Consider the following 25,966-nt stretch of genomic DNA (forward strand, 5'->3'; position numbering starts at 1 on the left):
GATGTAGTAGCCGGGTCCACTCCGGTCTCCTCCTCCGGCACGACTACCACACCAGGGATTATGCACAGGCGGCGGTTCAGCCTCCCAGGGCAGAGATTAGGTAATCCCTGGGTTCAGGAACCCAACAACCTGCGGGCGGCCAGCGAGCAACCGTTTCACCGGGTCTCCCTGAACGCCGCGTCAGCACTTCGCGTCTGCCCAGCACAAAGATAGTATTAAGACACGCTGGTCCCTCCGATATCAGCACAACCCCTCCCCAAGATGGAACTGGATACCTTACTCACCGCAGGAACACAACGCTATAAAAACAGCGTTGTTTGGCTGCGAACTTCTGCAAGGTGGAGGTCCTTCCCTAGGCGGGCGGTTCCATTTATGAGCGAGAGTCCCGCTGTGCCCTACCTCTCTTAAAATATGCAAAATACACAGTCCCCTGTTGTTTAAAACAGTCCCCTGCTGCATTTTCAGGCTGGGGACTGTTGCCAGGGGACTGTGTATTTAGGTTAGATTTCACAATATTTACAAAACTGATGTAAAATAGTTTTTTAAGAACCTGCCTATCAATTTAGACATAAATAATAAAACAATAAACTATATAGCGATTATTAAAGTAATTAACATATAAATAATATTACTTACCAGAGGACTGTGTGTGGTAGCGGACCAAACGCGTATTCACCTTACAAATGAAGCTCTGACGCTAAACAAAATGGTGTCTCGTTGCCACTTTCGGCAAGGTTGCCAATTTAACAATAATTGCGTTTCGTTTCTCTCTAAAAAACTTTTGTAAATATTACAGTTTTTTTTTAATATGGATTTAAATTTTTGGCAGAGGACTGTATGGAAATTCTAGGGACAAAGTTTACAAGTGTTTACTAATATAATAGAATTCGTAATGAGACCTTGTTTTACGAAAATAATATTAATTTTATATTTTTTCTTATTATGTTAACTGCCAAATGTATGTAGTTTCAATAACTTCTTCATAAATCTCGTTTCTAGGCGAGAATACAGTGATGGGGACAACTAGGGGACTGTATTTTTAGAGCTTCAATCACTTCTAGAAAAAACATTTAAATAGTTATGGTTCTAAAAACAATGGGCCCGTAAATTTTTGGGGTTAAAGTTTCATTAGAAATGATTTTTATGAAAGTAATTATATTACTTTTTGAAAAAAACAGTCGGGACAGCCGATTACGAGTTTACAGAGAATCACCCATATATATACATAAAATATTTGACCAATGTAGATGAGAGATTAAACATTAAAAATGAATATTAATTACTGTTTGTGATTAATAAACCTCGGCACCATTTGACCAAGTTGTTACATACATATATACGAGGTTTGTCCGGAAAGTACGTATAAAAGTTTTTTAAAAATTTTATTTTACAATTATTCAGGTAAATCAATTTTATCCCCTTCAAAGTACTCCCCCTGTGACATAATGCACTTGTGCCAACGCCGTTTCCACTGTGAGAAGGCTCCTTGAAAGTCCTCTGGTTGTAGGTTTCTCAGCTGCCCCGTCGTAGCTTTTTTTATCTCATTTATGTCCCCCAAATGCCGCCCCCGAAGTACCAATTTGGTTTTTGGGAACAAGAAGAAGTCACACGGGGCCAAATCCGGCGAATAGGGGGGGGTGTTCGGTCACCGTAATGGAATTTTTACTCAAAAACTCACGGACAACAAGAGAGGTGTGGGCAGGGGCATTGTCGTGGTGAAGAATCCAACGCCCCTCTCGCGCCAATTCTGGACGAACTCGTGCCACACGAGCTTTGAGGCGTCTGAGCACATCGACGTAGAATCTTCCATCAACTGTCTGGCCTGGAGGGACGAATTCTTGATGGACAATCCCCCGAACATCGAAAAAAACAATCAACATTGTCTTGACATTTGAGCGGGATTTTCTTGATTTTTTTGTTCGTGGTTCCCCGGATGTCTTATCGAATTAGATCGGCAAAAATTTCACGGCCATTCTTGCCGAGTTTCGAGAGAAACTTGATTACGACGCGCTGCTCTTCAACGGAAGCGGGCTCCATGCCGACGGGGTTTCGTTAAGAGGTAACTTCACAGATGGCGTGACAAGCCAGTTCGCACCGCACGGCGGTCAGACCAGAACTGAAGCATTGTTAGGGACATAAGGAAGGGGTCCTGCGCTTACCTGGCCTCCCCACTCCTCTTTCTCGCATTCCAGAACACTTTTATACGAACTTTCCGGACAGACCTCGTATAATCTAACATGAGTATTTTCATAATTCATGGTTAACATATGAGTTTAAAAGTTATGTTTGTGTACTATGAAACTCCGTTATTGCTGAAGTTATAATGAATTAACAAGTTTAAAACTGAATTTAGCTCCTAACAAGGCGTCTTGCAGTCTTTTAATTTTGTCTGCTTAAATACAAACTTTGGTTCGTTAGTTACCCTTATTTGACTTCTATAGAATAAATAATAGTGCACTTCTTGTTTTACTTTGGTGGATGTTGCGACGTCGAGGTCTTTGACCGACGCCATCGGTTACTGTGGCAACGAATATCTACAAGTTGGGTACACAGCTTCATATACTGCACAAGCATGAAAAAAAAAACCTATTACGGAACGAATAGCCTTACAAGGCTTTTTAATCCTCGTTAAAATTCTGCCTTTGACTACTACCTGATGTTGTAGTCAGCAACTGCGTAGACTTGCACTTTACGCGTATTTTAATGAGTTTTAATTACTTGCATGGTGAAGCACAATCATATAATTTTGTATACTATGGTTTCAAAGTTTTCGGATTATATAAAATATCAAAAAAACAATAATAGTAAAGGGATAAGATATCGCCTGGGTAGTTAAATTAATTAGCTTCGACATAACATTTGTTTTTAATTTGGAAAACTAAAATAAACGTTCCTGATATATTCTTTATTTTTACTAAAAACTCAATTTTAGTTTGTGTGATAAAAACTTACCTAAAATATCCCAACTTAAATCGCCCGCAACGAAACTAGTTAAAAACATTTTCCTTCTAAAATTTATTTTGCAATTTTTTCTCAAGTATACTGTGGTTGTATAATTGTTTTGCTTCTTGTTTGTTATAACGTTGTCTGCTCTTGTTATAAGAACTTCCTTCGTCGGTGACGGTGACCTGATCTTAACGCCAGTATCAGTGCGCCCCGGTTTCCGGTTCCACGAGATGCTTTGTTTTCCGTTTCATTGTTCTGTCATCACTACTTAAGTATATTATTATACTTCATTCAATAAAGCGTATAACATTATTATATGACATATTATTATCATATTAAAATTTGGGGTCGATTTAAAAGTATGACTATTTATACAAAGATCTATTTCGTAAGATTTTGTCTTTAATTCTTTGGGAATTATATTTAACGTAGTAGTATGAAACTGAACTTCATATCAGCATTTACTTTTTTACTGCTGAAAAAAATCACCTCAAGAAGGAGAGTTTACCAGTAGTTGCCACACTTGGCAGGCAGGTTGGCAACCGCAGTTAGGCTTTGGTGATGTTTTAAGAGGAACGTTGCTGAACATCCCTGAAAGGAAGGGGTGGCTCATTCTATGCTGGGACCACATGCCAACTGAACTTAATTTTAGATTTTTATAATAATTAGAAAAAATAACTTAAGAATTGACCCTATTATCTCCATTATTGATGGAAAACTGGAATGTGATAATAGGTTTTTTTTTTTCTAATGCAGCTGGTAGGTAAAGGTCCCCATTGAATGGAACGAAGAGTATAAATATAATTGCAGTGCAAGGTGCAATAAATGCAGGTGGCTCAGAAACCGTTCTTTGTTACAGTTAATGCGTGAGCTCTATGTACAACAATGGACGATAAGTGACTGAAATTATATCGGTGTTGGAAGGATAGACAAGGAATATAGATAACCCCAGTTCATGTGTTTCATTAATATCAATATGCGGCAAAGGTTGCTATAGACTGCACGAACAATGTTATATAAGAATTGACAGGATCAGATTAACAATTAATTTTCAGGGTCCGTCATCTACCTTGAAATTATTGACGTATCATTTTTGATAGCATCATTATATGTATATTTTCACAAATACAAGATATAGTTTGTAATAAGGACCATACAATCACCTCAATCGCTTTGTTTTCGAGCTAGGATAGAAAGAAGATACAAGTTTAATACAGGATGTGAAACCATCTGGGGACACAGATCACTCAAATTTGAGCCAAGTCAGAAAAAAAAAAATTTTTTTTTGTTATTTAAAAAAAATTTTTTTTTTCACGCGAATACAGAAAATTCACTTTATTATATTTATAGGAGTCCTATGTGTAGAAATTTTTTCTCATTTTATGTTATGTATTTATTTTATTGTGGTATTATTCAAATCATTGACATTTTCCCCTTTGCGCTAAATTGTAATATAGGTGCGCAATGTGTTACCTGTCTCCATCGTCCTTGATTCCCATCTTCCATTATATTACTCTATTTTCCATTATATTAGACAGGCGCAGCCTTTATTAAGGAATGTTTACGGTTACAGCATCCGTTTGGCTTGTCAAGAGTAAAGTTGGTGAGTCCCAAAAGTTTGCAAAAAGGGCACCCATTTCACAGATAACGTTGTATCCGTCCTTTATTTGCTATGTAAATGTGAGATGAATTCATGGGTATATCCATTATGTCCTAAATATACGACATGTTTTCTTAGATCTATTTATTTATCACAAGAATTTCGTCCCGTTATTTTCCCCTTCACGTCTTTTGTTTGATGTTTTAGGGACGAAATACTTTGTATGGTTAGTAGCAGAATTTTTAAAAATTTTTATCGTTGTTCGTCGTTTTGGCTTTTGTAGGTACTTGATGTGTAGAATACTCGATTTCTAAGTTTCGTTTAATTTTTCTCTAACTCTTAACTAAAAGGCAGCTATTTAATGGTGCTTTTTTTTCTACGTCTGGATTATTTTTCTGCCTGTCATTTTCATTTTTATATAGTTCACTATCTAGGACAGTATTACTTGCGAATTTAGTTATTAGTCTTCAAAAATGACCAACTGTTTTACAACGAATGAATTAATACACCTGGAGCCCGGGCCCTACTTTATTTTTCTTGTTTACGGCCCGGTCAGTCTGTGTTATCTCATGAAGACGTATTTATCCCTTAAGGTCACCAATGTTGCCATGTTTAGTAGGAATTTATTGACATCGGAATGTAAATAGACTAAAATATATTTCTTTTGTGTTTTTTTGTTAAGGACTAGTCTTATCTATAATTTTGTACGTGTGCCCTGGATATTTGGCGTAACTGGGATAATACTATTTATCCCTATGCCCGTCTCCGTCTCGTATGTGTGTAGCAAGTTTCATGACGATTGGTTGAGGTGTTACGGCGCTGGGTGGTGGAAAAACTCTTTTATATTTGTAATATTATTAAAGATTTATATGGAGTATAATTGTAATTACTTTAATATAAGCATGTCTCATTGTATCTCACTGTGATAAATTGTGAAGAGAAAATAAATCTATTTATTATTATTATTATTAAGTATATGTTGATGTTGAATGTAATTTTACTTATTAACTAAATTACTTTTAGAATTCTTTATCCGTACAATATTTTAAAGCACATATAATATTTAGATACAGTATTTTTTTAAGCCAGACAACGAAAGAGAACCTCGTGCTAGTGTCTATTTTACTTACTTTGAACTGGCTTACCAAACATTTAAGGCAAATTCAATTCAGCCGTTCTCAAGTGATGCTTTTTCAGTAAACAACATTTACTTTTATTAGACATGTATTTAGATTTGTTTCAATATATTTTTTTGCAGGACAATGTCGCAAGAGAAAAATTATTTAATATCGCTGGAAGGAAAAAAACACAGCTTTGTCGCCGTGTTATCTGTCGTCTTTCATTCTCGTGGAAATTTCGAAAACCTTTAATATGGGGCTCTGTCATATAAAGAAAATCAGTGGAAAATCACTTGTTTAAATTTAGATTTTAACTTGGGTGTTAATTAGTCAGTTTTTATATAATATACCTGCATTAATAACAAAACAAACTCACTTTGAATACGTAATATTGGTATTGCTTATCTTTATGGGGCTCTATTACCATAATATATGTTATGGAAACTAGTACATCCTAATGATATTAGGTTGTGATTATTGTAGGTCTACCATGACATCAAATCCCAAGTTTCAGGCATGAATTCCGTTTAGGTACGATGAAATACGTTCATTTCCGAATCCGTTCCAAGACGATCTGTTATTAATACTATAAATTATGCAAACGATTGAAATTTCACAATTTTGTAGCAATTCTTTAATTATATTTTTAATATCAAGTTTTTATTTCGCTCGTCTTTAAAATTTCGTATAAAATGTCACGGTAGGGAAGCTATTTGACCCTGATGCGGGCGCATGTCAAACCAGGCTGATGGTCCGTGAATGGGCTGCGCCGGATCCACGCTCCGGTGCGCGTATTGTCTTCCGCGTTGCACCGCCGCCGCGCCGCGTCGCACGTAATAGCACATGTGGACCATTTCCGTGCATTATGTTATGATTTATGAGTATTAGCATTGTCGTCAACATATTTCAATAGGTATGCAATATAAAGATTAAAGTGAACGGAAGTAAGATCAACTCGCAACTTTGTGTCTTTTTTTCAGACTATTTTTCCGTTTCCTTCATAAATAATGTTTTGTGATCTAGGCATATTAAAGTTCATTAAAATTTGTGATTTAAAAACGTCGGTTCATTTTCCAGACTTGTAGTATTAAAAACAACCTTTTATAAATAAATTCTAAATTACAAGCCTAAGTAAAATAATTAGAGGCATTGTGCTAAGCTGTAGTTGTAGACTAACAAAAAACGGAAAATATTTTCATATTCTGTCGAGCATATTAAAATGTAACTTAGTAGGAAGCGAGCCTATCGTTGTTTAACGGGTTGCTATCATAAACTATGTACACCAGAAATGAGATAAAATCCCGGTAAACTTCTCGAAACTTGATAAGAACGGTTGAAATATCATTTTCCCGTGTAGCAATTATCTAATATTTGATTGTGACATCAATTTTAAGAATGTCATCTCAACAAGATTTATGATTCAAGTTTCCTAATAAATTACAATTGCTTCCTTCACGTTTCAACTCTGTTAGGGAAAATGCGATGAAATATTTTGCTTGTACCTTGTTATTAATTGCCTCAGGTCAGGACGTAATATGACATGCCTAAGTAAAAAAATGTTGGGGAAATTTATTTAATTTTGTAAATAAGGCCTTTTATGTTTTGTACTCAAAATGTGGTGTGTTTAGTGATTAATCTTTGTCTGTTCGTATAATATTATTAGGAAAATAAGAAACTGCCTGAAATAATATTTTTTCGATTAATTATGCAATCATACTAATATTATAAATGTCTTGTCCTGTGGTCCTGGCATAGAATAGGCCACCCCTTCATTTCCCGTGGGTGTCGTAAGAGGCGACTAAGGGAGGGCGAGTGATGGGCGGCGTCCCTTTTAAAACATATCTAAAGTCTAACTGCGGTTGCTAATCCGCCTGCCAAGCATGGCAACTACTGACAAAACTCCTTAAGGGGGAGGCTTATATTTAGCAGTGGATAGTTAAAGGCTGATGTGATGATAAACATTATAAATGTGAAAGTGAGTTTATTTGTTTGTTACCTTATAGCGCCTTAACGGCCTAATCAATTACTGTGAAATTTGGTATGCACGTACTATATGGATTGGGGAATCGGTACTCTTTATCCCGGTCACGCGATCGAAGTTGTGGGTAAAGGCTAGTATAATATAAATTACAGAGACGTACGATGCTGCTTGCATATGAATTGAACATTTTATTGTAGTTATGTATAATACGAGTTGCATTCTTCCAAACATTATTTCATAATACAACTAATGTAAATATATATTGCTACTTTATGTAAATAATGTTATGTTTTATTTTCTTTATAGGGAACGAAATTATGGATTATAATGGAATATCTCGGCGGCGGTTCGGCCCTGGACCTTATGAAAGCGGGCAGTTTCGAAGAGATGCACATAGCGGTCATCTTGCGGGAGGTACTCCGAGGGTTAGACTATCTTCATTCGGAGAGAAACTCCATAGGGATATAAAGGCGGCCAACGTACTCCTCAGTGAAATGGGCGATGTAAAATTGGCTGATTTTGGTAAGTGTTTTTGTGTTTTATTTTTTGCTAATAAAATGGTGCATCCATTTACGCTAACGGTATATAATGCCGAGGCAACAGTATAGGGTGAAATGGTGAATGAGTATAGTACTCACGAATTCACCTTAAATATTTTCGAAAAGGGACTAGAGGTAGACCTGACAGGGTATACTACTATTTTAATAGTTTACGGCTACTTCATTTGTGCAAAGTAGTTGCCACATAAATTTTCATGAGATTTTTACGATCCGGAATGCCAAAATAATTAACAATCATGGACCGATAAGAAGTATGGGTGTGGATATTTTAGAATATATTACCTAGTGTCTAATTCTCATAATATTGTTTCTATTCATGTGGATACTAAATCGCCATACTCAGTAATTTTATTACGTATCTCACCCTGAAGTATCGTTTATTTTATACCTATTACTCAAGAATAGCTTAGCATTATATTAGTGAGATAATTTTTAAAATAATTTCAATGGTAAAGTATAAATTATAAATGGTTATTAGGTATTTATAATTAACAATTATCGTTCCAACAACCGTTTTTTATATTTATGTCTGACTAGAGTAATTAAATACTAAGACTTACTTTTATGGCAATAATAGTTTTAATATGGAATTGATTAAATAACTAATGCAAGTTGATTTAATATTCTAACCCGAATCCAAAGTAGCCTTCTAATTGAAAGGGATTGCTTTAAATTAATGTCTAAAATATCGCAACCGTTCAAATCCCCGCTTTGCTCCTCGAAAATAATTAATAGAAGGTTAATTAGTTCACTTCTAAAATATTGGCTTGTCTAATCTTTTAAATTGTACTTTTTCTTTAATACAATATTTTCTTCTGCTTCCAATTCTTAAGTCTAGCACAATCTCGGGTCAGATCTTCTTGTACTTGTACAGTGTCGCTAGGACGCTTTGTTGCAGGTTGTTATCTCCTTTTTGACATTGGACCACTATGTAGTGGGAGATCATCTTTTTACCACCCGTTTTATAGGGATATTTATGAGTTTTTGCCGAGAATCTACCTATAATAAACTTGCGTATCTATTTAAATGTATATCCGCACTCGTATATAGGAAGTAGTAAATATGTTGTTATGCATTATTGATTCAAGATAGACTACTAATGTTAGCGGGCCGCTCCTACAACTATAAAACGAAGCGATGCGTGGAATTCGAGCACGAAATATTTTACAGCAACGATCTAATCGATAATTTCTGATATAGCTCGCTGATGCTCAGGAATTTGTTATACTTTCAATTATAGTTATTTGGATTATTATTGTAAAGTTAATCGAAATTATTAGCATTTAGCCTGCTATTTCGTAAACGTGGATTTTAGAAGAAAGTTATTGAAATAAATCGCTTCTAAATAAGGCTGTCAAGATAAAACATACACCAGTTTTTAAGTTAGAACTATATGTGAAAACTGTATTTTCCATTTTAGTGCAGTACTTTTTGCGTGATGCCGGAATAAATAAAAAGACCAAATTAAAAAAAAAAATTGGCATCTATTGATTTATTAAAACCTCTAATATCAGTTTTCCATAAACACCATTCATGTACATACATTGTCTAGTTACAATTGTATTATATTAGTAACATCTCTTCCCGGACGAAGTAACGAGTACTAACGAGAGATTTTCGTTACGTGTATGCCATATTTCCTGACAATTGAACCGTAAATTGTCGTGTGGTGTAGTCCCGGCATAGAATGGGCCACCCCTTTCTGTCACGTGGGTGTCGTAAGAGGCGACTAAGGGATAAGCAGTAGCGTCACTCTTAAAACAACATCAAAACTTGACTCCGGTTGCCAAACCTCCAGCCCAGTGTGGCAACTACTGCCATAATCCTCCTTATGAGGGAGACCTATGTTCAACAGTGGACAGTTAACGGCTAAGATGATGAACCGTAAATTGTGTTCCTTACAATTTTTACTCTATATTTTAACTAGTGTATATTTATTCAATAGTTATCCTACTTAAACCGTCTTAAGAGAGCTTCTGAGATGTTTCTCTTGTCCTAGAATTACATAATCCTATTACATGTAATTTAAATAACCTTTCTCTGAATTAGAACACAAGAACATTTAGGTTTATTATCTGTTTTGTTAATCATAAATAAGAGGATGTACCATTGTAAAATTAACCATAAAATAAAATCAACTGTAGGGTATTGTGTATTCTATATTTTCTTAAGTGGAACTCAGCCATCTTGGATATAATAATATTTTGGTGAGACTATTAACATTATACCTATGAGGATGTACTATACTGTACTTGGTAACAGTATAGCACGAGTATATCCTCGAGTATTATAGGTTATGTCTGGTCCATAAATTAGGATTTCTTATGTTTTGAGAAGAATATATGAAGACATTTAAAGTTTTTGTAAAGTTTGTAGTTAATCTTATAGGAATGGATAAATGATTTAGCCTGTTTAATTTTTTTTTTTGAAAAAATAACAGACAATAGATAAAAATTTGAAAAATGATTTTGTCATACTTATTTAATTGTTTATAATATTATTAGCTTTTACTCGGGACTTCGTCTGTATGACCGGGATAAAAAATAGCGTACGCTCTTCTCCATTCCATATAGTATGTATTACCGAATTTGTAAGTGAATAGTTGAACCGTTAAGGTGCTAAAAGGTAATAAACAAATAAACAATCTCATTTTAGATTTATAATATTAGTAAGGATTAAGATGAATAATAAAATCTTTCTCCAGTTTCTTAAAGTACCCTTAGGTGAGACGACGTTTACTTAAAACATCTAATTAATGGTATGTATAATGAATGACGCCAAAGCAGTACAGTGTTAGAGATTTCTCTCACAATAAGCTAACTGCTGCCGTTGGCGACATTTTGGCTTTAATCCAATATTTGAACATTTACAAAGCGGTTCGTGTGCGCCACCAAAGACAACAGAAAGCCCTTTTGTTTTAGAATTTATAGTTATACTACAGTTGGAAGTGATAATTGTAGTTTCAAATACAGTAAAATTGTTATGTCTCTATAAATGTATATATTCATACAAGTATTAGAAATTAGTACAAAAGTTGATACTGCCGACCCTCTGCTGGTTCCTTAACAACTATTTTAAAAACAAAGGTAATACAATGTACTAAATCGTAGACAATATTAAAATTGTTTCTAACAGTTTGTTTATTATTTAAATAAGGATAGAAAAATTATATTTGATTTTTAAAATATAGTACTGGAAATTTCTACGAAACTGAGTCCGCCCTCCTGATGGAAAATGTCTTTTTTTATACCACTGAGATGGCAAATAAGCATACGGTCCACCTGATAGGAAGCGGTTACGGTAACCTATGAACGCCTACAATACCGGGGGTATTACGCGCGTATTGCTGACCTTGATAAAACCTCTACGTTTTTATTCATTTGTTTTTCGCCGTGTTTCGGTTTGAAGGGTGGGAATATTACAGGGTACAGAGGAATAACACCTGAGTTATACTCTGTTATGTTCTACTGCTCATTACTATAGGCGACGGTTACCACATTCCATCAGGTGGGCCGTCAGCTTGTTTGTCATTATAAGTTGTATAAAAAAGAAATACCCAATAATATGGTAATCACATATATACTATATCGCATCTCTTATATATATTCGTTCTTGTGAATTAAAATGATAAGCCTCTTATGTTGGAAATTCCATTGGCTTTCTGAAGAAATCTGTACATACAGAATCACAGTGTATGAATATTTTTGTACTTGTCTTTGATTTTTCTATATTATATTATTCAAGTACGTACTTTTTTGTGTCCAAAGGACACAAAGACTCAATATACAAGATATTTATGCATAAAAAAAGTGTATAATTAAGCATAAGACTGTAAGGTTTTTCCAGCCAATTCAAAATGGAAATGATCAGTAAACGTCACGCTTTTGGTATTATATTTAGGTTTTATAGATTGTCCTAAAAATGAAATATTTATTTTCCGGAATATCTGTTTCTATACATATATAGCCTGTTCAGTAGAATCTAATGAAGAGGTAACCGAGTTTTGTCGGGGGGGAAAGGGATTGTTAGTAATGGAGACTGAGAATCAAAATTGCTAGCAATATACCCAACCAGGTCGACCTCCTCGCGGGTCCCCTGGAAACTATCATGGTTATTACCTGATGAATTCATCATGATGGGCTAACTGGCCTGTTTTCATTCTCATCTATCACCCTTCACTGGTGCTCCGCCAGCGTATCCCGTTAGCGCCGGCGGGGTTACCATACCATTTTCACCCATAAAAAAAAAACCGAGTTTTGTCGAAATGATCACGAAAACACTCTAAATAGAATTAGTAACAAATTCAAACATTCAATTAATTACTCGATTATTGATTTGTATTACTATTGGATATCAGGAAACTGTTTTGTCATGTCAATTCCCAGCATACAAGCATATAATTTATTCGTTTACGCTGTTAATTTTTAATAACGATTTTTGACGTCAATTACCTTGGTTATCTCTACTCGAAATTTTATTAAAATTGTTGCAGAGATAGTCTAGAAAAATAATAGATGCAGACCTACGAGTATATATTATTCTCAGTAGTAGTTTCGATTATATATTTTACCCAATTTATGTTTTGTGCAATGCATGTCTTTGACAATAAAATTAACATAGCAATCAAAGGGAACGAAAAGTCTATCATTAATTCAGGGGAAAGCAATTACGTAAAGTTTTCTCTCTCCTTAAAGCTAAAGAAGATTAATAGAGTATCTCGGTCCCCAAGAATTGCAGGGCATATACAGTGACGTTCATGTTGTTAATGTCTCAAGTTGATGGTTAAGATATTACGTGGGCCAGCTTATTTGCTGTTCTAAATATTTTTTCTTTACACAGTGTTGGTGGCAATAAAGCACATGACTCGACTGATATGGCAAGCTGTTATCGTAACTTATGGTTTGCAACACTGCGCATGTTGTATAATATGATCTGATGTTTGTAACATTACAGCGTTGACACCGATGACACATTTTATGCCCTTTTTTAAAAACCTCATTCTGTAGTCTTTTCGTAGGTGATAATGTGACCATGCGTGGATATGTAAAAATATCAGTGTGCCAGTTTCTTATTAAAATGCTACTTAAATTGATGAGTTTAACGTCTATATTTGACCAACAAATGTTGTTTACGATTACATTTTGTCCAACATTTTACAAATGAGATTCCGTTTTGCTTCAGCGATGAATTCACCGATCGATGATCCACCGCAATCTGATGTCATTCTTCGGTGTATATACCTTTATTGATATGAGGCTATTTCCACGTTCTTATTGTCTTTACAATAAGGTCGCGATTTGGATAAACTTATGCCAATTGAGGTTGTAGTATGTCCGAAAATAGCATATCATATTGATTCTTGTGTCAGCCCACTTATATTAATTATGTATTCATTTGCACTCTATTCCGGTAAACAGATTTCAATTAAGAATTTTCCTAAGTACATTTTAGCGTTAAAGCGTTGTTAAAATAACGGAAGTTATTATTTTATTAGGTTAAACTGTTAGAAATCTCGAGTTAGGAATTGCTTCATAAACAAACGTGACTTTCGCTTAATGAATTTACTCAATAATCGTTTGATTTAGAAAACATTTAATATTTGTTATACAAATAAGTTTATATTATTGATTGAAATCTAAATATAATATCATAATGCGTTAATTGTATGTTATTGTAAATGGGGCGAATAATAAATATACATATAAATGATTTTTGCCCGTTATTTTTTACGCATATGTTTGAGAAACAGGAAAACCAATGAAATACATTATTTATAGATAATAAAACGCTCATTACATTTTAAGTTAGACCTTTAGAGGAGCACAACTGTAGAAACTGCATTGAATTTGCTGTAGTAATTATTGTGTGATGCCGGGACAAATATACAGACGGACAAAATGTCTTAAAAAATATTGTTTTGGCTTCTATTGCATTTATGAAGTCACCCATATCAATTTTTCTTAAAAATGTGCAGACATTGTTTAATTATAATTTTATTATATTAGTAAGACTAGTAAGATATTGGATATAGTAATAATAGATTTTTTAATGGATGAAGATGGAATGGTGCGTGACACTAATAAAACGATGAGAATGAAATCGGATCAGATGATCCATCGTTGTGAATTCACGAGAATTTATCCATGGCGGTTTCGATTTTCTAGCTTTTCCTGGATGTGTGTTATTAGAAATTACATAACGAACGCTGGGGGTTGTAAACCTTAGTACTAGGTAGTATTAGTTACTTCTAATACTATTATTACGCCTGAACTAATTACCATAAATTAATCTTTATGTTTTTTTGAGTTGACACGTATAAAATCATCATCATCGTTAGCCGTTAACATAAGCGGGGTTTTGCTAGTAGTTGCCACGCTTGATAGGCGGCTTGGCAACCGCAACTAGGCTTTGGTGATGTTTTAAGAAAAACGCTACTACCCCTCTCTCGGTCATTAACACCCTCGACCTATAAAATATATATTTAATTTTATTATTTCAACCGTTAACTATCCACTACTGAATAAATTATTTTTATTGAGTGTCGAATAATTATAGGCTTTTAACAATGATATTTTTGACGCAGGTGTTGCTGGTCAATTAACGAACACGACAAGTAAACGGAATACATTTGTCGGCACGCCGTTTTGGATGGCGCCTGAAGTGATAAAGCAATCGTGCTACGACAGCAAAGCGGATATATGGTCGTTGGGCATTACGGCGATAGAGCTCGCCAAAGGCGAACCCCCAAACTCTGAATTGCACCCCATGAGGGTCCTTTTCCTAATACCTAAGAATAATCCCCCGCAACTCACAGGCAGTTATTCGAAGCCATTCAAAGAGTTCGTCGAGGCGTGTCTGAACAAAGATCCGGAGAATGTAAGTGCTCCTTATATATGTTTGCTAATCCTCTTACTATCCCTTACTTTCCTAAACAAATATCACACTGTCTCTATATTTATTTACAGTGGCTTAAAATTGTATCGTAGATAAGGATGTATTGAATATTGAATTGTATGTAGTATTACATGAAAACCTGTCATTAACAGCAGAACTCTCTCCTGATTCCAATAATGCCAAAACAAGTTCTATTTACGTTAAGTACCTTTGTTGTGCTTGCGACATGCGTTTACTTTCTTAGAAACATCTTTCACTGTATAGAACAACAAAAGTAATGTATAAAATGTTATACATTATTTTTGCTTGTCATACGTGTGTATGACATACATATATAAAGCTTGGAATAAGTTCTTTATTTTTATTATATCTGTTATATAATGTATATTTGGAAATAATGTAACAAAGTATGCACCTTTCTTCATAAGAGGATGCTGACTGGCAGGCGGTCGGATAGTACAGCAATATATCTTAAGTACCTCTCTTAAGTAATTCTTACCGCGATGGACGTGTGACTTCGTACAGGCTTTTATTTCGGGTTTCCCTTCTCTTGCTTCGCTAGATTGTGTTTTGTTTTAGTGGTTGCTGTTTACGTTACTGTGAAAATGAGTAGTAGTAACCTATTTTCGTATTTACTTATTTTTACATCACACGGTGGAACGAAAACTTTAAAATTTAAACACTTCATATATTGCGTTTTCCAGAGGCCGACAGCAAAAGAATTACTAAAGTTCCAATTCATCAGGAAGGCAAAGAAGAATTCATATCTAATGGATCTTATAGATAGGTATAAGAAGTGGAAGGCGCAGAGGAGTGAGGAGAGTGAAACAGAATCAGAAAATTCAGATTCGTAAGTATATTTATTTATAGGTTGTGAAATATTTTGACCATGTACTGTCTAAGAACCCTTGCTCGACGTACCCAATATCTGCATCCATTATCGCATTTCATATTTATTTCATGTTTCATCTGATGTCCTTATTATTGCTCGAACAAACATAGCTCTTTCTTATTTTTAACTATTTAAATAGTTTTTAAACTTGTCTTATATATATAATTTTTGTTTTTATTCTTCTCTGTACGTTGGTATTCTCATAACTGAGGATGGTAGTCTACAACAGGTTTTCACCATCATCATTATATCAGTTTTTAATTTTCCACTGTTGAACATAATCTCCCCTTAAGGGGTTTTGCCTGTATTTGTCAAGCTTGGCCGGCGGATTGACAACCGTAGTTAGGCTTTGGAGATGTTTTAAGAGGGACGCTGCTGCTAATTCTTTGCTCTCCATTACACGCGTCTTACTACACTCGCCGGAAAGGGGTGTCCTATTCTATGACGGACCAACAGTTATTACCTTCTTATAAATAAATGGTCCTCCTCCATCTGTTTCTCCAGTTGACCCCAGTAATTGATGGAAAGATTGTCACGTATTCCTATTCAGCGCGTTACGTGCTTTTATTTTAAGCATTACAAATTTCTGGTTCCAGCGAGGAGTGCAGTCGCGGCGACGGTGAGTCGGACGAGTCTGGATGGATCATGACGGTGCGTGGCGGTGCGACCGCTAGAGCACTCCAGTCGCAGCCTCTGCCGCCGCTGCAGCCGCTGCAATTGCCAGATGATAACAAGCGACGAGTGCCCGCTGAAGATGCTGGTAAGTGTAACATTATATCATTTAGAATACATAGTTGATTTAGTGAGGATACTTCTCGCACTAAACTCTTTCTATAATACCATATTTATTTACTATATTCTCTCTTAATAAATAGCTTTTGGAACTTTCACGAATATTACAAAGCTGATGGTGATATGTTATCTAAACTAAATAGATTTGAATTTTTGTTTGTAATGTATAAACTCAAAGACTACTGTTATTAAAAAAAAAAAAATGTATTTTAAAATTCTTTTATAGCCACATTATCAGCAAGTAACATGGATTGCAATTTATTTAAAAAAAACCGTTCGAATCCAGGGCAAGTCGTTAGATTACGATATAGTACCATATAAAAAACATGGTATACACTGTAAATATAGTATAAAATAACTGGCTTGTACGGTGGTTGCAGCGATCCCGTCGCCGACGTCGCCGGCGGCGCCGCTGCCGAAGCAGAACGGCGCGGTGCAGGCGCAGGTGCCGGCGCGCGAGCCGCCCGCCGCCGACAAGCCGCCCGACAAGCCGGCACCGCTCAACAACAACGACAAGCACGCAGTCAGTACAAATGCCTCTGTGTACAACAACACTTACCTGATTTTTTTTTTTGGATGATAATGGAATGCTAACCCTGCCTGAGCTAACAGTTACGTTGGTGAAGCACCAATGAGGGATGGAAGCAGGTTCCTTAGACTATTGTGACGAATTCAATAAGAATTAATCATGATGGTTTCCAGGTACAACTGCGTGGAAGTCGACCTGATAGGTTATATTGCTAGCAATGGGGTTGCTATTTCCTACTACTAACAATCCCTATCCCCCATACTAACCTGTTAGGTCTACCTCTACATGGTTCCCCTAAGATCCTACATGGTTCCAATAGGATGGTTAATTTTTGATGAATTCATCACAATGGACTTACAGACCTGTTTTCATCCTTACCACATCAGCTCTTACTGTCCCGTCAACGTATACGGACAGCGCAGGCGGGTTACTATTGTATTTTCATGACATTAAAGGAAATACAGCACTAACATCGGCTTCTCTCTCCGGGAGGGGGAGAGGAATTGTAAGTAATGGAGGCCGACTTAATTTTAATTTGTCACAATGGATTAACGACTTGGTTTCATCTTTGTCTATCACCACCATTCATTGCCCCATCATCGTCATCATCATCATCGGTGCTCCACTATCCTATATCGGTAGCGTAGGCGGTGTTACCATTTTATTTTTACAAATAAAAAGACCTTCCTCCGGGAGGATTGTTACAAATGGTGATTCTCTTGGAAACCATTTCCAAAAGTTCCAAAATTCCCAAAGGTATTTCTGTGCAGTAACATTTATGTTTACATATTTACAGGCACGGCAGTCGGTGCAAGCGTCGGTCGAGCAGCGAAACATCAAAGAGAGGGAAAGAGAGCGAGCAGAGAGAGACAGGGAGGAGAGAAAGGATAGACAAGAACACCAATCCTCGAACAGGGACAGTGTAGTTTATAATAAAGCTGTAAGTTTATTTATTTACTCATTGATTACAACGATGTCACTACAGGTCTTGTCTAATGAGATAGTGTTTAATATTTATAATAACTATATGTGTGATCTTATATAGCATATTATATTTATGTGTATATTATATGCAGTAACGTAACAATAGGGCGATAGAGTTAGCAAAATATCATTGGTCCCTGGCCTAAGAAATAATCAAACATGTATTGCATAATTTTGAAAAAAAAATTGTATTTATTCATATTTAGAATTGTAGCGTATTAATACAAGGACATGGCAGACTATGGGGGGGGGGGCTATGTTCAGCAATGGACACGTAGTGGCGAGATGATGATGATGATAAACGCAAGAACATACACAAATTATACAAATAAATTATCAAGATTTCAACAAGCTGTTTCCAAACAAAACCAAAAAATGGACTCATATTTAGTGATATACAAGTACGTAAATGAAACTACAATATTGAGATTTTTTATTTAAAATGAGGGCCCCATCCTATGAATTTACCATGGGCCTCGGATGGTATAGTTAAGCCAATGACTGCCAGTTTTTAGTATGGACAATTGAATAATATTTATATTATTACCAGATGACCTGGCAAACGTTTTGCCTTCTATCCTCACGTAGTGGTCCCATTTTTTATTTATCAGGATAAAATTTATCATATCTTTCTAGATGGCGCAAACAGCAAACATTTACATAACTTCATTATAATACGTTAAGTGCTGTCTGAGATTAGCGTAAATGAATAATGCGACATGGGTTTTTTTTATATATTAAGATGTAAAAGGCTTTTATCTGTATTATATTTATCAAGCCATACTTTAGAAATCAAACAAAATTATTACAGGAGAGGTATTTTTTTAATTCCATACAGTAGACCGATTTTTTTGTGAAAATGAATTATGGTATTTTGATACCATATGATGATGATAGTATCTTATGAAAAAATACTAAGTAATAATAATATTTTGTTGTTTGTTTGTTTAAATTTAAAGTTGATGTTTATTGTTTGTATTTTCAGGCAACACCGTTGGATCACAGAGGGGCGAACAGCGAAGAGAACAAAGCGCGAAGACACCCCTATCTGCAGCAACTTATCTATCCACTACTTAACGAGGTATGGTAACTCTTCTATAATAAAAATTAGAGATCATTTAAGTAATAAGTATGATCTGTCGGTTTGTTTAAAATATATGCATAATGTATCCCCATTGTTCATAAAAATATAACATAAAAAATAATTTTTATTCAAGCAAACTTAATTATTAATATATTCGAATATTCATTTTTTTTTTATGAATCTGTGTTTGTTTCTTTGTTACCTCTTGGTGCTTTAAGGGTTCAACTATCAGGTGTGCAATTTGGGAAGATGGCTACTATTTATCACAGTTAATAATTTCGATCACGCGAATATCTTCGTCATGAAATACTCAAAAGTTTGTTGCTCTTTATACACGAGCATACAGCCTTCCTGATGATAAGAGGGTGTTGCATACACAATGTGTTGAATTTGGAAAGACCACTTCTAGATTTTTTTATACCACTGAGGTGGCAAACAAGCATACGGCCCACCCTATGGCAAGTGGCTACCATGGCCTATGAACACCTGCATTACCAGTATTTTTTTTTATGGGTGAAAATTATGGAACCCTGCCTGCGTTGCCGAGCACCAGTGAAGGGTGATAGATGAGAATGAAAGCCCATCATGATGAATTCATCTTAGTTTCCGGGGGAACCGCGAGGAGGTTGACCTGGTTGGGTATATTGCCAATGGGATTCTCAGTCTCCATTACTAAAAACCCCATGCTGTAATCTTTCAAGATGGTATATCAAGATAAAACATACATCAGATTAAATTAGATCTTCAGATACAATTGTGGCAACTACATGCAATTTGGTGCAGTAGTTTTTACATAATGGCGGATCAAACATACAAACAGAATTTCAAAAAAATATTGTTATGGGTTGTTTTGTCCATTTTAAGACCCTTCATATTTTTATGCTTAAATATCTCCCATGCACAGACATTGTCTAGTTACAATTTTATTATATAATGTTGTTGTATATCAAAATATTTATTTCATTTACAAATTGATTTTCTTAGACCAATGCACCGCCATTTACTCTTTCTCTCTGTTTAGCGTAGCGGTTGATTGGTAGAGAATGCCGTGAGGTACTAAGTACACCTGCCCTGTAGACATATTTAAATGTGTGCGAAAGTATTAACAAATAAATATTAGTAAGATAGTACTAGACGATCCATCAAACGCTTGGTCTCATAAAAAATTTCGGAGATCATCGTGAACTTGTGAACGTACATCGTGCGTTTTTATATATTAAGATGTTGTCATTAAACATTTTTCTTTATCAACAGTTGTCCCGTAAGCACGGCGCAGGCAGCGCGGCCGCCATCGAGGAGTTACGACGGGCGTTCGAGGTGGCCGAGCGCAGCGCGCCTCACCTCACGCGCGCCTTTGTGCAGCAGGTACTATTCATGCGGACTCCAAGATATGCCACGTTACACAACGCCACATATCGTTACGCCACACACTGCCATTCTATTCGACACACTGCCACTTTACACCACACACTGCTATTCTACGCCACACACTGCCATTCTACGCCACACTGCCGTTATACGTCACACACTGCTATTTTACACTACAAACTGCTATTCTACGCTACACACTGGCATTTTACTCAATATACTGCATCTCTACGCCACACACTGCCAATCTACGTCACACACTGCTATTCTGCGCTACATATCGTATCATTATGAATGTATTTTGATAATTGTTTATTTTTCTGAAAATAATTTCTTCTTGTACACAAGTGATTATTTTTGTCATTATTTATTTGGTTTTCTCTGGGGGAAAAATATCCATAAAACTTATAATATGGTTGCCCAGTAGAGATAGCTTTTAGCGATAAAGACTTAATCCTATCTCTATCTCTCTCCTATCCTTATTTTTGATCTTTTTTTTGCTAAATATATATTTAGATATTATTGGGGGTGGACAATAAAAAATATTTATTACGATGTTTTTACTTTGCAGGTGGTACAGAGGGTGGCCACGCAGTCCCACCAACCTTCGACCCCCTCACACAATGCGTCTTCACAACAGTGGATGAGTTAGGTATGTGACACATAGTTTGCAATTGATTGTTTTTATTTTCATGTTCTTATAATATGTTGTATGTACATCAATCCATATAAAATTAGTCGCAGATCCCCAATGTTTTCTGTTACCATTTATACAAAATATATAAACAAGTTTCTATAACAATGTGTTAAATGAGACGAAACGCGACATACGTCAGTTCCTGAGCGTGGGAACATTTGATAAATACCTTTGAATCAGGAGCAATTTTTTTAATTATGATATAATTTTTGTGCGCTATGGTAAACACGTTAATAGCATGTCTAATGGAAAGTGGTCATCGCCGCCTATGGGCATGAATGGCCCCATAGTCATTACAGAGTGTACTATGACGCCCACAAATGTGATAATTTCTGAGCAAATGTGAGAAATATATATTATTATCATCTGCAGGGACTTATAATCTCTGGGCGGCGCCTCTGCTACACGCCGCCGCCAGTTCAAACACCGCCACCTTATCTCTCGCTGCACCACACGTCACCCGATCTCTGGATACTGACTGTCCGTATGTCTGTAATTTCTGCTGTCGCGTCGACAGTGCCATCTGGATACTTTGTGTGAACTATCGTCCATTCTCGGCGGTATAATCTTGCCTAGTAAACGTAGGGCCAAGAATAATTGTGATTAAAATCGTTTGGCATACATAGCAAGGAATCTTTCTAAATTCACCCTGAGTTTCAACTTGAAATTCATCTGAGTGTTACAGATTTTACGCGTCCGCTTCTATACGTGAAATCTTTTTATTTTCTAGTATTTCATTAGTATCTTTGTCGATATTAACTGCTATTTTTTGTATGTTAGTTTATTTTATGAGACAATTCAATATTTATGATCGAATACCAGGATTTTAAACAAATTTAATCGAGTAACACCTAAGTAATGTGCAATAGTTTAGGGTATTGTAAATATGTTATTACGATTGTGATACTATATTGTTTTTCTAAACAATAAATCAGACAAGTTTACAATACAAAAAACTGTCATGTTAACAGATAGAATTGTTTAAATTTCGACTTTCAATATAAAATTTATTTTAACTGCCGTACGAGATCATTGTTAGTCAAAATTACTGTCGAATGATAAATTGAACGTTTTATACAAAAAGACGAATTTTGATTAAATATTGTAATTATTTATGTCCGCTTAATTTACATTTTAAATTCGGCGATGCCCGACTAGTTTCGAACTCCGTAGGAGCCCTAATTCATGAACGCGGTTCACGGCTGTGTCGTGAGTATACATCGCTCGATTATTTTTTTGATTTCATTTTATTTTTAATTATTTTATTTAAAATTTTCGACCGGCGACCATGTCGTGTGAAATACACATGAAAAATACGGATTGTATTGAAAAATACATTGAACCTTTCTTTTTTAAGTTAATAGCAACATAATGGAGATCATAGCATTTCATTGTATTTGTCTTTTAAGAGGTAAGCAGAGAGAATTAAGAATCAAGGGGTCCTCCAAGGCTAGAGCATGTAAACGATGTGTTTGCATCTTCATATATTGTCATCGGACAATACTTTTGATTAACTACATTTATTAATGTAGAACCAAGTTGTAACTCTTTGAGTAATTTAATGAAAATATTACCCAACAGGCACAGTATAAGTGCTATACGAATCGCTTTCTTAATACTAGGTATTATGCTACACGTACACGTAAAAGAATGAGAGGCCAAACGTGTTGTATCGTTCTTTCTTATGTGTAGTTGAGAATTCGTTTCTAATTTATACAAATTACCGGTCGGGTTAGTCCTCCTAAGCAAGTGATAAACGAATCTATCAATAGATGCCTTAGAGCTGCCATATTCACGAGATAGAACAAGACAGCAACTTCTGATGTCTCGTTTTTTCTTATACGCGCGGTAACAGGTATGTATTTACTGATAGATTTGTTTCCTATTTGTTTAGAAAGGCCATATCAGTGAATAGATTTGGATCACAATTGTAATTTCTATGCTGATGTTACTTTGAACAGGTTTACTATAAAATGGACGATATATACCTCTCAGATAGTCGTGAATCGCATTAGGATAATGCGCAAATAAAGTCACACTTAGATTTCCTTTGCATGTTTTTCCTTACATATTTAAATAATCTTGAAAGCTAACATCTTAAATTTATTTTTATCATAGCCGTCGAGAAATTTCTAGACGCTCGTAGCCAGTAACGTATTGGGGTATTCGCTATCACGCCTTTGTGAATATTGAATGGAGACGCATCGAACATTGAAAATGGCCTAACACAAAAAGCATTCATTTGGATTTAATATTTATAATAGTCATTTAGAAGCCATTTTTCAGAACCATTTTATTTGTCTTATGCCATTTTATATGCCGAGCGTCGACGCGTGTAGCAACAGAGTCACAAAGTTGCAATGCCATAGTGTTATAGATAAAAAAATATAACATAATGAATACTTAAAGATGGTTATGTCTTAACATATTTTATATTGTATACGTTATTTATGTAAATATCACTTAGTTCACACCACGCATCATGTTATTGTCATGCTAACGACTATTGATGGTTATTCAGTGTATTGAACTATGTTTTGTTCTATCCGTTCTATATAAAGTTTTAGCGAATGTTTATTTATACTGTATTCGTCACCATTTGTTCGTAGATGTACTAATGTGGTCGAGAGGCCGTGTGTTTAGTTTTCACTGTGAGTCGTTATTATTACGTAGTATAATTATTGTCAGCGGCTGTTTGTTGAATGCTTGAGTTTGTTTTGCAAACGTATTGGAAATGTAACTTTAAATATTCGTGGAGAGCTGTTATGCTACACTTCGCCAATATTTTGCCATAATTTTTTTTTTCTAAAATATTTTTTACTAACATGAGTTTTTTGTATAGTCTGATTTTTGTTGTGATCACTGTTCTAAATTCTAACATATTGTATGTTTTAAAGAGATGTTATGAAACTTTGTGTACATTCTGTTTTAAGTGTCATTCCAGACAAAAGACAGCATTGTCAGCATTTATAGATTTTATTGTTTTGTAACTTGTGTTTTCGATTCAACATTGTGAGTTTTGAACATCTGTGAACTACATACATACGTTATAAAAATTGTTATAAATTTCTTAGATTAATTATCAAAACTTAGTTTTTAATTATGTATTTGGCTACTTACCGATTTAAATTAATTAGTTACTAATATTTTATTCTGAAAATAATGTGAAAAAAAAAAGTTTTATTTCTATTGATTTTACACGAAGAGAAATAAGTGGTTGTAGGGCGAATCGGAAAAGTGTATTTGTGGATAAAGTATTCAGGCACCAACGACCATTCGGTGTCGATATAAATAAAAACATGCTTAACATGCGACAATATTTAGCAATTGGGAGTATTTAAGATATATTATTATGAAGACAACAAAACAATTATTAATGCTGTGTAAAAATGTAAACCTTATTATAAATGTATAAATTGTGTAGTATAATATAAAGAAGCTGTTTATGAAGTGTTCTTATAAGCATATGGAGAGTAGATAATGTCTTTCCAATTAACCTATCTCTGTGCAGTCCGGAGTGGGGCCCAAACTATTTTCAACTAGTTTCTAGTGTCCTGATTCACCTTGCTGCTGTTTGAACGTAGAAAGGTTACTAATATTGCCTCTGATGTGTAGTATAAGCAATGGGTTTCACTCCCGACTGGCATATTTTGCCTTGACTTTTTGTTTCGTCATGTGTATCGAGCATGGGAGATGTTAATTTCGATGAATCAAAAATTATTTTTCCACTTGATTACTTACGGTAATTGAAGCGATTAGTGTTAGAGGTGGGCGATAATTGTTGATTATTGATAAAAATTAGGTGTTCATGGCATTGGATCGTAGAAAGACATGTTCGACATCACCGCGCTGGGTGGTTGAATAGAGGCGACGAGGCGACCTCTAGCGGCCGCTATTCAGGCTGCCAGTGCCCGGTAGCGGAGCGTAGTTGTTATTGTCATCAGATGTTGGAGAATGTAGAGGACGACGTCGTTCGGTTCATGGGTATTTGTGATCATAAATGCATAGTTAAAATAAATTCTATATTATTATAATAAAGTCTGTATTGAAACCGGTAGTTGTTCTCTGTTAGATGTGTTGTTCGCGGGTCACTTTTTGCGAATTCACTCGTATATATTAGCTCGTGGCTCGACGGCGTGGTATAAATATCAAGCGTTGATATCGGAGGCTAATTAAAGATATGGGAGTGCACATGGTATGTATGCACATGTGTGCGGATTCCTCGAAACGTGACGCGCGAAGCAACACCGCATATTGAAATAAAGTCACCGGCCCTCCACTCGTGCACCAAGTTGAAGCTAACGGCGCGTACCATTAGTGTAATGGTCAATTAATGTTACGGCGTCTGTCATTCTAACACGTTTACGTAGGAAACAAATTTGACTCGGAATAAAGAAGTTATTTAATTTTGGAAGATTTTGTTTTATTTACCTTCTTCATATTATATTTATCTGACATAATTAGTTAAGTAGTTGAATATTCAAATCATACACATATATATTTTCATACAGATGGAGAGAT

General features: G+C 35.3%; 1 protein-coding gene across 1 annotated transcript in view; it reads left to right on the top strand.

Annotated features, from left to right (window-relative positions):
- LOC113517024 (serine/threonine-protein kinase 26) overlaps window positions 1-25,859 on the top strand; it is a 102,511-nt gene extending 76,652 nt beyond the window's left edge. The window contains 11 exon segments of the mRNA XM_052901893.1: window positions 7,952-8,090; window positions 8,093-8,167; window positions 14,789-15,081; window positions 15,804-15,949; window positions 16,588-16,751; window positions 17,164-17,306; window positions 18,109-18,252; window positions 19,282-19,377; window positions 20,635-20,745; window positions 21,320-21,400; window positions 21,818-25,859. Coding sequence (XP_052757853.1) covers window positions 7,952-8,090; window positions 8,093-8,167; window positions 14,789-15,081; window positions 15,804-15,949; window positions 16,588-16,751; window positions 17,164-17,306; window positions 18,109-18,252; window positions 19,282-19,377; window positions 20,635-20,745; window positions 21,320-21,400 — 1,392 coding nt within the window. The 3' untranslated portion in view covers window positions 21,818-25,859.
- Window positions 25,860-25,966: the final 107 nt, after the last annotated feature.

The sequence above is a fragment of the Galleria mellonella genome, unplaced genomic scaffold (genome assembly GCF_026898425.1).
Source record: "Galleria mellonella isolate WM207_F2 unplaced genomic scaffold, CSIRO_AGI_GalMel_v1 utg83, whole genome shotgun sequence".
Taxonomy (NCBI): Eukaryota; Metazoa; Arthropoda; class Insecta; order Lepidoptera; family Pyralidae; genus Galleria; species Galleria mellonella.